The sequence below is a fragment of the Pelodiscus sinensis genome, unplaced genomic scaffold (assembly GCF_049634645.1).
Source record: "Pelodiscus sinensis isolate JC-2024 unplaced genomic scaffold, ASM4963464v1 ctg190, whole genome shotgun sequence".
NCBI lineage: Eukaryota > Metazoa > Chordata > Testudines > Trionychidae > Pelodiscus > Pelodiscus sinensis.
Window position 1 is genome coordinate 74,490 of NW_027465820.1, and position 12,861 is coordinate 87,350.

General features: G+C 42.7%; 1 protein-coding gene across 1 annotated transcript in view; it reads left to right on the top strand.

Moving 5' to 3' along the window:
• The window catches only part of PASK (PAS domain containing serine/threonine kinase), a 31,442-nt gene that overhangs the window by 3,445 nt on the left and 15,136 nt on the right, over window positions 1-12,861 (top strand). Inside the window, 5 exon segments of the mRNA XM_014580384.3 lie at window positions 2,111-2,251; window positions 2,845-2,979; window positions 3,298-3,591; window positions 3,950-4,118; window positions 9,880-10,051. Of these exon segments, the coding sequence (XP_014435870.2) occupies window positions 2,111-2,251; window positions 2,845-2,979; window positions 3,298-3,591; window positions 3,950-4,118; window positions 9,880-10,051 (911 nt within the window).

A 12,861-nucleotide genomic window follows, 5' to 3' on the forward strand; every position in this document is an offset into this window, starting at 1 on the left:
AGTACACTTGTGTGATAATTTCATTTTAACTCCTCAGTGTCATCTAGGCTGCCAGTACATGTCCCTAGGTTAGAGGTCACCTTTTGTCACTGTGTGACAGTAGGGACGTTGCTTTTGCCTTTTGAATTCTGACTTATGAAGTCCATTTGGGAGGTTTATTTTCCTTGTGTCAACTTGCGTAGTCAGGATGACTTGCTCAAATGAATTCATAATGGACACTAGATAGAGAACGCATGCTAATGGCTCAAGAGGGAACATTTAATACTAATGCAAAGTTCCCAAAGGCTGCCTCGATGTAATTTTTTAAAAAGTTCTTAAATTGTCTTTCATTAATTGGAATAGTTATCAAAGTAGTGAAATGCCATGAAATATCCGAGGAAATATATGGAAAACCACTTCACTGAACAAGTGATATCTTGCCTTCAAGGGAGTATAATAAATCATAAAGTAGGTGGAAATGTCTGAGGGAAATGTCTCAGAAAAAGACTTTTGAACTGCTGTTGTCCACCAGGTTGTGTGCGTGAATATTCTGGAGGGTAAAATGAGCTCATATCCTCTCAGCAGGTCTGCTCTTTTTAAAGAGATATACAATACCAGGCCTAAAAACAAGTTTAGGGAGAAATGTGAAGGTTCGGTTGGCTGAGGCCTCAGGAAAAAAATTAGCATTTTTGGCAGCTGTGCAACTCAATAGGTGCAATCAAATATATTTTAGAGACTTTTTGTGGTGTGGTATAGTGTAAATGCATAAACCCTTCCTGTTACAAAATTAGTAATGCTTGACATGAATAGGGCAAGGAGAATCATGAGTAAACCTTATATGAAATAATTCTCTTATTTCAGAGGACTCTATTCCAACAAGAAATGAAACTATTAATTATAACTGCAAAAATGCCAAAGCTCCCATTGAAGTTGAGTCTGCTGGTTCATCTCCACTAATAGCCAAAACAGCAGCCTTTCAAGAAGAGCTATTGTAACTTACTGAGATTCCCGGCTATCAGGAATGCATCTTTCAATGTGTGGTGTTGGAGTATCACTTGGAAAAGGCATGCAAAAGTTGGGAACACCGTGAACTTTTTTCTGAGGCTGAAAAAAACAACATGGCGTGTGTGATCAGTGAGCTATCTCAAATCTTCAGCCCTTTATACAAAAGCCGTCTTTCTTGCAACAAAGTAAAGGCGCTGGATGTCACCGAGCACTCCATGTTGATTGTGCATGTCGGGGGTGGGGTTTAAAAACAAAGCTGTTCTTCAGGAACAGAGCAGTTTTAATATTACATGCTGTTTCAATGGCTGAGCAACTCCAATTACTTTATGGGTGAGAGCATTTCAGCAAAGCTGCAGTATTGGAGATACAATATGCAAGCTGCATATTTATACATTTGTATTAGGCATGCATTGAGCGTGCTGTGATCTCATTGTTTGGAGTGTTGATGTGAATGCCTGTACACTGAAAGGGAAATAGGGAATAAGTCAGATCTTGGGCTGCAGCCAAAGATCACCAAGTGTAGTGAAGGGACAGGGTGTACAAATGCGTTGCTTTGTCTCGCATAATTGTTTGCTGGTCCAAGCTCCTGTTGTGATTTAGAACAACCTCAAGAGTGTTGTAAATTAGTCCAGTTGTACATGTCCCCAAGAAGAGTAGGGTAACACTGGCTAGAGAGTGCCTCATTGTGTGGTGTCAGCTGCTGTCTTGTTTTTTAATTTACATAGAAATAGGAAGTTTGATCTAATTATTCCTTTGTGTCAGTGCCTTATAAGGATAGCGGTGTTCCCCCAAGATGTCCACATCGTTTCACTTGTAGTTCATCTCGGATATGACAGCTCAGCTTCGCTTTACAATCCTGTCGCCCTGCCTGGGACTGTCCGTCAAATTCCCTGTGGTACAATGGAGGTTCCTGGGTAACTGAATGTTTTGGAGCACACAAGAGGAACTGTCTTTTTTCCCTTTGCCCCCATCTGAAAAATTACTAGAAAGATCCTTTATCTTGCATTTCTAATAGCAAGAGAGACACATCTCAGACCAGTTATTCAGCTCTCGTTGACCTGAAGCTGTTGGTAGGTAAAAAGAGACATGCTGTTGTGCTGTATTTAATGCTGATTCCTATTAACAGGTGGATGTTATAGACCGCAGCAATGAGAAGATCCCTGTCTCAGTCTGGATGAGGAGAATGAGAAGTGAGGAAAAGTGGTGCTGTGTGGTTGTACTGGAACCGGTGGAAAAGCTCTCTGCCTCTGTTTCCTTCAAAAGTGATGTGAGTGTTCTCTTAGTCACACAACGTGACAGCCATTTGACATAACAGAGCTTTTGTGCAAGCGAGGGAGTCTTAGTAACCTTAACAGACAATGCAATACTCATGAATATCAAAGCTGTATGTTGCACAGGGGAAGTGTGGGCGGACTCTGCGAGTTTCTCCCACGTAGCTCTGCAAGTTCTTCTCAGTCTTCACCTGCACTTTCTACCATGATCAGCTGAGTGGCCTTTCCTCAGGGACACTTTGCAGTGGAATGGATAATTCACTGGCAGTACTCTAGCGGGCCTAGTTGTAAATCTTTGTATACAAATGCTTTGTGCTGGGGAAAATTCTGGGGGAAATACAGATTCTGTTTTTCTATTTGCCTCACATGGATTTTAGCTACAAAGTAACGGTTTCCATGCATGAAAATAGTGTCAGTGGCATGCTGACCGGGTGAATGGTTGTTATTGGCATTGTCTCTCTTCATGGGTACCTGCAGACAAGTGGTTTGATATTAGCATAAACTGCTGTTTGGGAATGGTGTGGTCTGTGGTTAAATCCATTAAAACATTACAATTACAATTACAATGGCCATGTCAACTTTTTTTAAGGGAGAGATTATATCATGTGACCTTCTTTTTGCTCACCTTCATGGTTACACATCCTTGGAAGAAATAGTGGGGAATGACATAAAAGACCTGATTCCTTCTCTGCAGATCCCTCCTCCTGGCAAGCAAATTCCAAAGGTACTGTATGGTCTAGCAACAAAACTGTTTCTTGCCTTCTCCCTTGTGGTATAAATACTGCATAGTCTTCATATTTCATATGCACAGGGCTTCGCTAGTTGGGAAAAAATAAAGAGCCTCTGGTGGCAGATTGAGCACTAGTCTCCTGATAATGGCTGTAGAGGTGTTGCCTGATGTTCAGGTGCTTCCTAGCTAGGTAATGAGCCAGGGCTTTCACTGCAGGCTCTCTGCTAGTGAAGTAACACATCACCCCACACCCAGCCCACAAAAGCTTTCCTGTGCATGTTGTAATGGAAACAAAAGTGTTTCTTTTTTTAGAATCTGAAGATCCAGAGATCTGTGTGTCGAGCCAGAGAGGGCACATCGTTTCCTGTCAGTTTAAAGCTGAGGGCTAGTTTTCCTGATGAGGTCCAAGTCCCAGTGATTGAGGATGGACTCCTACAGGAGTGCAAGACAGGATCTTGCACTGACTGTTCTTACTCCGCCACTCTCTGGGTTTTCACCACCATCAGTGGGCTTATCACACTCCAGCCAGATGGAACCATCTATGGCATCAACAACAGTTTTGCTTCGATTCTCTTTGGATATGAGAAAAAGGAGCTGCTGGGAAAGGTGAGGCCTGCATCCTTGCCCCTGCTATTCCCCAAAATGATTGGTGTATCTTAGTGAGCTCAAGTTTATCAGCAAAAGAATCCATTTTGCTTGCTGTGTTAGAACTGCTGTAAGCGTGGGGTGGTTGTTGGTACATAATTAACTGGTGAACAAAGAACTGCCAAAGGACAAGAGCAAATGTTAAGGATGCGGGAGGAGACTGTCACCTTCCACCATCCATCACTGTTGTGGCTCACATTTGTCTGACTTCTATCAAGGGTCAAATTGAATTGCTTTCTGCACCAGCACAGGTTATCACCATCTGTCACCAACCAGTGAGGTATCAGGGTGGTTCATAATGTAGTACTCTGTATTTTAGAACATCACCTTCCTGATCCCTGGTTTCTATAACCACATGGAAAGAATTGATTACTCCTCCTTGCCATTTCCCCCTCTCGATGACTGCATGAAGGCGGAAAACGGAAGAACCTCTGGGGATGTTAAAAGAGCTCAGCTGGGAGACTGTTGTATCACAGACAGGAGTGAAGGTAAAGTGGCCTGAGGTGGGAGAAGCTATGCAAATGGGTATGTGTGCAATGGAAAGCACTGGCGTTCTGTATAATTGAAATAATCAATTTCATTGCATGGATGGTGATTTTATTTCTGCTTCCCTCTGCATTTCTAATGGCAAGAAACCAAAGAACATGCCAGCTCAGAAATTAACAATACCAAGAATAAATAATACTTTGCGTTTACAAGCTTCCTTTATTTCCTCGGTGAGATTAAAGCACTTCAAAATGTCTGACACGTAACTGTCTTGACTGAGTTGTCAGCATGCAACTCTAGGCTTCCTTGCTGTCAGTGTTTCTGTGCCTTTCTCATGGCACACAGCTACGTTCCAAATAACACCACAACCCTTTCCCAGGGATATTCTCCTCCTCCTCCTCCTCCTCACTGAGTTAGTTCTTGTTCAGGCCTTCTGTGTGGCCTATGCTTTGGATGGTGGCTTGTATTCTTTCAGTTATCTTATTCCTTAAATGAGTTTAATTGCTTCAGTCAGAATGCAGGACAGCTGATATGTCCTTTAGCAGTCTGCGATGTGTTTTTGCTTCATAAACAACTTATTATTGTAACACACATCTGCTGTCCCATGTAGTGGCACCTAGACCACTTACAGAAAGAAAGAATGAGCCTTAGCTGAGGGTACAGCTAGACTGAGGGGGGCTTTTGGGATAACAGAGGTATCCCAAAAAAACTCTGCCGCATCCAGGGAGCCCGTTTGCTCTTTCGCTTTTTTTTGTGGAAGAGCAAAAGCGCTCTTTCGGAAGCCCCTGTATTCCTCATTCCACAAGGAAGAAGGGGGCTTTCAAAAGAGAGGTTTTTTTCCCAAAATTTGGCCTTCTCTAGATGGGCCACATGTCAGAAAAGCCTCTTCCGACCGAAGTATTGGAAAAAGATTCACAAAATGCATTCTGCATTCTCTGTATCTCCTTCCAATAGATCCTCGCAGTCTAGACGTACCCTGCGAGGCACCTGGCATTTGGTTCAAGCAGTAGGGGTCTCATGCGCTAAGCTCCAGAGGTCCCAGGTTTGGTTTCATATGTTGTCAGCTAGCAGCATCCTCCAACGTAAGTCAACTACACAAAAGCAGAAGTATCTTAAAATGACAGAAGAATTATCAGTCGAGTTTTCATGTTGCAGAATGCATCTGTGAGCTGAATACAACAGGTGGAAGAAGCAAGCAATTTATCAAATTGCTGTAAAGCATGGTCAGTCTGTCTGTTGGCACAGTTAAAATTTGAGTTAACAAAAGATCTCTTGTTAATGTTTTGGTTCGTTAATTTTACTATTTAGCAGAGCTGTTTAAAATAATAGCACCTGAGTTACAGCAATTTGCCAAATTCCTTGCTTTTTCATATGTTGAAATCAGAGCTGTATTTCCAAAGTCATAGTCCACATCTTCCAAAATGAGCTCCTTCTGAGAAATAGCTATGCAGTGGCAAATACCACTGAGATCACTCTCTGCTGGAAACGATGGTGAGTATTTATGGAAATTCATGTGTAATATGCTTAAATGCTTTTATCTAATACATGCTTGCTAATTGCACTGTTTTTCTTGTAGCAAATTCTCAAGGTATGTGGCTATACTGTACATGATTCTTTTTGAAGAAGAAAAGGAAAGTAGGATGGTTTTGGTTACTGTGTTCAGCAAACTTCTAGCTGTCACTGATGCACACCATTCTAGAAGAATCCTTATGTTTGAAATTACCTCAGTATAAGCAAGGCTGCTTTCTCTGATTACATTTCAGAATTGTGTCTTCCCACCTGCTCTGTGTTGTCTGTTTTATTCCCTTTCATAGAATCATAGAACATTAGAACTGGAAGGGACCTTGAGAGATCGTTGAGTCAGTCCCCTGCCCTCATAGCAGGACCAAGCACTGTCTAAATCATCCTTGATAGATATCTCTCCAGCCTGCTCTTAAATATCTCCAGTGATGGAGATTTTACAACTTCCTTAGGCAATTTATTCCAGTGTTTAACCACCCTGACAGGTAGGTAGTTCTTCCTAAGGTCCAACCTAAACATACCTGGCAGTAATTTATGCCCATTGCTGCTTGTCCTATCATCAGATGTCAAGGAAAACCATTTTTCTCCCCCCTCCTTATGAAACCCTTTTAGATATTTGAAAACCATTATCATGTTCCCTTCTCAGTCTTCTCTTCTGTAAACTAAACAAGGCCAATTCTTTCAGTCTTCCCTCATCGCTCATGTTTTCTAGACCTTTCATCATTTGTGTTGCTCTTCTTTGGACCTTCTCCAATTTCTCCACATCTTTCTTGAAATGTGGTGCCCAGAACTGGACACATTACTCCAATTGAGGCCTCATCAGCATACAATTAGAGCAGAAGAATGACTTCTCGTGTCTTGCTTACAACACTCCTATTAATGCCTCCCAGAATCATGTTTGCTTTTTTTGCAACAGTGTCACACTGTGGTCCACTATGACCCCTATGGCCCTTTCTGCAGGACGCCTTCCTAGACAGTCGCTTCCCATTCTGTGTGTGTGAAACTGATTGTTCCTTCCTAAGTGGAGACTTTGCATTTGTCTTTATTAAACTTCATCCTATTTACCTCAGACCATTCCTCTTGTTTGTCCAGATCATTTTGAGTTTTGACCCTATCATTTGCAAACTTAATAATCATACTCTCTATGCCATCATCTAAATTGTTGATGAAGATGTTGAACAGAGCTGGTCCCAAAACAGACCCCTGCAGAACCCCACTTGTTATGCCCTTCCAGCAGGATTGTAAACCATTAATAACTACTCTCTGAGAATGGTTATCCAGCCAGCTATGCATCCACCTTATAGTAGTGCCATCTAGGTTGTATTTCCCTAATTTATTAATAAGAAGGTCATAGGAGACTGTGTCAGATGCCTTACTAAGGTCTAGGTATACTACGTCCACTGCTTCTCCTTTATCCACAAGGCTTGAGATCCTATCAAAGAAAGCTGTCAGTTTTGTTTGACATGATTTGGTCTTTACAAATCCATGCTGGTTGTTACCTATTACCTTTTTATCCTCCAGATGTCTGCAGATGAATTTCTTAATTACTTGCTCCATTATCTTCCCTGGCACAGTCCATAGTTTCCTGGGTTGTTCTTATTTTCCTTTTTATAAAATAGGCACCAGATTTGCTTTTTTCCAGTCTTCTGGAATCTCTCCTGTCTTCCATGAGTTTTCAAAGATGATAGCTGAAGGCTCAGATACCTCCTCTATCAGCTCCTTTAATATTCTAGGATGCATTTCATCAGGCCCTAGTGACTTGCAGACATCTACATTTTCTAAGTAATTTTTAACTTTTTTTTTCTTAACTTCTAAACCTACCCCATTTCCACTAGCAATCACTATGTTAGGCATCCAGTCACCATCAAACTTCTTGGTGAAAACCGAAACAAAGACATTGTTAAGCACCTCTGCCGTTTCCATGTTTCCAGTTATTGTTTCTCCCTCTTCACTGAGTAATGGGCCTACTCTGTCCTTGGTCTTCCTCTTGCTTTTAATATATTTGTAGAACATCTTGTTACCCTGCATGTCTCTAGCTAGATTAAGCTTATTTTGTGCCTTTGCCTTTCTAATCTTGCCCCTGCATACCTGTGTGGTTTGCTTATAGTTATCCTTCATAATCTGATCCAGTTTCCACTTTTTATGTGATTCCTTTTTGATTTTTAGATCATATAAGTTCTTCTGGTTGATCCAAGGTGGTTTCGTGCCATACTTTCTATCTTTCCCGTGCAATGGAATAGTTTGCTTTTGGGCCCTTAATAATGTCCCTTTAAAAAACTGCCAACTCTCTTCAGTTCTCTTTCATTCTGTTCTTTTGCCTTTCTCTCTATAACAGCTGCTCTCTGGTACCAAATCTGTATGTATGGATGAGGATCAGTGGCTTTTGAAAAGTGCTGTTGTTGTCTGTTAATAACTTAGAGCTTTCCTTTTGAAAGCAAACACATGACCTCTATTGTAGATACCTTCTGTTAATCCAGTGGACTTGACTCATAGAATTACTTCCAAATGCTGGTGGTTTGGCTGTTCTAGATACAGTAAAACTCCAATGGTCTGGCACTCCTGCTAGTCCGGCACCACCTGGAACCCGGAAGTGCTCCAGGCAGCCGGAAAATTGGAGCCGCTCTGCCCCGGGCTTCCCTGAGTCAGCCGCTGGTCAGTTTCAGCAGCGGCTGACTTGGGGACGCCTGGGGCAGAGCAGCTGGGGTGCTGCCGGGTTGGTCCTGCAGCGCCGTTCCTCCGTTCCCCCCCACCCCACCCCAGACCCCTCATAGCCCCCCCTTCCGATAGTCCGGCATATCTGATAATCCGGCACCCCCTGGGTCCTAAAGGTGCCAGATTATCAGAAGTTTACTGTAGCATGTGCTTCTCAGCATAAATTTATTCAGAATCCTCACAGGTTCTCATTATAACTTTGTCTTCTTAATGTCCAACTTTTAAAAGTATTCTCATTCTGTGTCAGCATTTTCCTTGCTGGGTCTTTGATGCAAAAATAGATGGAAAAAATTTTAAGGAGCATTTGAGCATAATACAACCCTTGTGGTCAAACATGACCTTGTTTGTGTAGTGTACAGGTGAGGAGTAACTTAGAAATTAAGCGAAACAAAGTCTTAATTTAAAGTGCTTCAGACAGCTGACTTCCCTACAGTAAATCTTACATTGATTTCATGTTGCAATCCAAGACAAAGGACTCTGATTTCTCCTTTTCTGCAAACTGAAGTGGTTCAAATTATAGTTTATGCTTGAGTATTTGGGTACTACACATTTGGTAAGCCATTAAGGACTACAGTAGCCATTAAGGGCTAAACTCCAGTGGAGTTATGCCAGCAGAGAATTTGGTCCTAAATAATACCTTTAGAGAGCTGAGATGAATGAACTACTCTGTGTTGGTCATTTGCATGGCAAATGGCAACTGTTTGAGGACTCTGTTATTGGCTTCACATTGCCTTCTAGGTCTTGTCATTGTCCTCTGGTTCCTTTTTGGATGTGTTGACTGGAATCAAAGGACTTGGTGGACAGTGCTTTGTCTTCACCAGAGTCTGGGAGGAACTTTTCTAATTTACCATCTAGGCTTGGTCACTTTTTATCTTCAGTGTATAGCTGTACATAGCCTAAGTTTAGCTGCATACAGTTTTGGCACTATCTGTTTAATTTATTTCAGACGCATCCTCACTCGCATTCTGATTCCCTTTGGATCTTTTTGCCCTGTACCAGAGCCCTGTTTTCTGTTCTCTGAGTCATTCCTTAAATGTTTTGAGCTGTGTTCTTGTTCTTATTTCTGTTTCTATTTTAGATGTGGAGGTTGGGTGAGTTCAGGTTATTGTAGCAAACTGAGCTTCAGGTTTTTTCCCTTGGTTTTTGGAGTGGTTTGAAATAACTTTTGTTTAACATCAGTGTAAATTCTCTTGTATTGCATTTGTCGTATGCTTTCCTTGGGGATATGAGCACGGGCTCAGATTCACTGTCCCAAGTAAATCCAAAAGTAGTGCTCGGGTTCTTCACCCAGCCAGTGGTTTCAAGGCTGCTGCTTTTCTTCTGTTTTTTTTCCCCAGCTATGTGTTGGATGCTTTAGCATGCTACCATGCTTCTCTGGGAAGGTAAGTTGTGACTCGGTGTCACCTGCTCTTTAAACTCTTCAGCACTAGAGTCAGAGCCGGGCTATTCCCAGGCTTATGGAGCTATGAAAGCTGACATATCTGCATTAAAGACTAAATCTGAAGAATTGTCTCATCTTGTTTGGTACAGGGGCCAGTCACTTGCTTGCTGGAGATGCAGTCCTCCTGCTATGTGAGAAGCAGAAATTAGCAAGGAGCCAAGCCAAAGAGATTTTCACTAGAGCAGAGACCCAGCTGGATGGTGGGAGCAATGTGCCACCTACTCTATCATCATCTGCAGTGACATCCACGCATTTCTGTGGGTAGGTTTTATAGGTGCACTGCCACAACTGCCATAGACCAAACCAGTTAGCAACAGTTGCAAGAAATACTTTTTCATTATTTGTAAAACTGAACTGTGAGGGGTCAGGAGAGCATTAGCGTCCTGAATTAGGTTTAGTCTGTGCTAGGTCAGAAACGGAGCTAAAGAAGTGTTTAAACACAGTTCTAGCTAAACCAGCTTCTAACACTGCTTGGTTCTATTCATGCTATCCCCAGAAACTGTTCTGGAAACTAGTCTAGGTGGAACTGTGGTAAACAGTGTTCCCTCTTTCTGAGTATCGCTATATGTCATGTCAAAGTCTAAATAATAAGGTGGGTGAACTAGGCATCACCAGGGCTCGACAAATTATGTAATCTTCTCGCCTGTGGCGAGTAGATTACAAGCTGCAAAGCTGGCGCAGCCCGGTCTGCACATGCGCAGACCACAGAACCGCGTGGCTGGCAAGCAGGGCTCACTGCCACTTGGTGAGTCCTGGGCATCACAGAAATGTGGTGAATTAAGGTTATGGGGTACAGTAATACCAGGGTACAAAATATATCAGAAAGACAGAAAAGGTTGTGCTAGTGGAGGAGTGGCAGAAAACTGGAAAAGGGGAAATATAGTGCCCCTCTATAAAAAAGGAAATAAGGACAATCCAGGGAATGACAGATCAGTTGGCTTAACTGTATCTGGAAAGATAACAGAATAAATAATTATCAATCAATTTGCAAACATCTAGAAGATAATAAGGCAATAATTAACAGTCAGCATGGATTTGTCAACAACAAATTGTATCAAACCAACCCGATACCTTTCTTTGACAGAATAATAAGCCTTGTGGATGGGGGAAAGTGGTAGACATAGTATATCTTGACTTCAATAAAGCTTTTCATACTGCCTCACATGACCATAAACAAACTAGGGAAATGCAACCACGTTGAAGTTACTATAAGGTTGGTGTAAAACTGGTTGGAAGACCATTTTCAGAGAGTAGTTATCAATGGTTCACAGTCCTGCTGGAAGGGCAGAATGAGTAGGGTTCTGTCGGCTTCTGTTCTGGATCCAGTTCTGTTCAGTATCTTCATCAATGATTTAGATAATGGCATGAAGAGCACCCTTATAAAGTTTCTATATGATGCCTAGTCAGGAGGGGTTGCAAGTGCTTTGGAGGATAGGATTGAAATTCAAAATGACCTGGACAAAGCGGACAATTAATCTGAGATAAATAGGAAGAAATTCAATAAGGACAAATGCAAAGTGCTCCAGTTAGGAAGAAACAGTCAGTTACACGCATGCAAATGGGAAACAGCTGCCTAGGAATGAGGACTGGGGAGAGAGATTGAGCACAAGCTAAATATGAGTCAACAGTGTGACACTGCTGTAGGAAAAGCAAACGTTCTGGGACGCATTAGCAGGAGTGTCATAAGTAAGACATGAGAAGTGATTCTTCTGCTCTTCTTTGTGCTTATCAAGCCTCAACTGGGGTATTATGTCCATTTCTGGGTTCCACATTTCAGGAAAGACATGGACAAATTGGAGAAGGTCCAGAGAGGAGCATCACAAATGATTAAAGGTTTAGAAAACATGATCTGTAGGGGAAGATTGAAAGAACTGGTTTGTTTAATCTTGAGAAGACTGAGAGGGGACAGGATAACCATTTTCAGATACCTAAAAGGTTGTTACCAGGAGGAGAGAGAAGAATTCTTCTTCTTAACCTCTGAGACTAGGACAGGAAGCAATGGCCGTACATTTCAGTAAGAAAGATTTAGGTTGGACATTTGGAAAAACTTCCTAACTGTCAGGGTGGTTAAGCCCTGGAATAAATTACTTAGGGAAGTTGTGGAATCTTCTTCAGTGGAGATTTTTAAGACCGGGTTATATAGATACCTGTCAGGAATGCATTAGTAGGAGCATTGCAAGCAGGTCAGGGAAGTGATTATTCTCCTCTATTTGGCAGTGGTGAAGCCACAGTGATCCAGCCCTGGGTGCACATGGTCCGGACACAGTACCGTATTTTCCGGCGTATAAGGCGACTGGGCGTATAAGACGACCCCCTAATTTTTTAGTTAAAAGATAGGTTTTCGTCTTATACCCCAGCGCCCCTCCGCCTCCCCGGCTTTGCTCCCGGTGTCCCTGGTCTGCTGGAGACGGTCCCCAGCAGACCAGGGACACCGGGAGCAAAGCCTCTGAGGACGTCCCGGCAGCGGGACAGCCCCGGCGCGCCTGGGCTGCCCCGCTGCCGGAGCCCCTCCGCGGCTTTGCAAAGCCTCGGGGGAAGCCAGCGGCGGGGCATCCCAGGCGCGCCTGGGCTGCCCCGCCGCCTGTATACCCGGCGTATAAGACGACCCCTGATTTTTGGGGGATGTTTTTTAACATCAAAAGTCGTCTTATACGCCGGAAAATACGGTACTCCATATGTGACCCAATTTCAGAATTGGGCAAACTGGTTAAACTATAGTGATGAACAATATTGTCAGACACACAGATGAACATAATTTGTTGGGAAAGACTCAACATGGTTTTTGCAATGGGAAATCATGCCTTACTAATCTGCTAGAAGTCTTTGAGGGGATCAGCAAGGATGTGGACGGGGGGATCCAGTGAATATAGTGTACTTAGATTTCCAGAAAGCCTTAGACAAAGTTCCTCACCAAAGGCTCTTAAGCAAAGTCATCTGTCACAGGATAAGAGGGAACGTCCTCTCATGGATTGATAACTGTTTAAAAGACAGGAAACAAAGGGTAGAATGAATAGTTTTCAGAATGGGGATAGGAAAATACCAGTGTGCCCGGGGGTCTGTATTGAGACCAG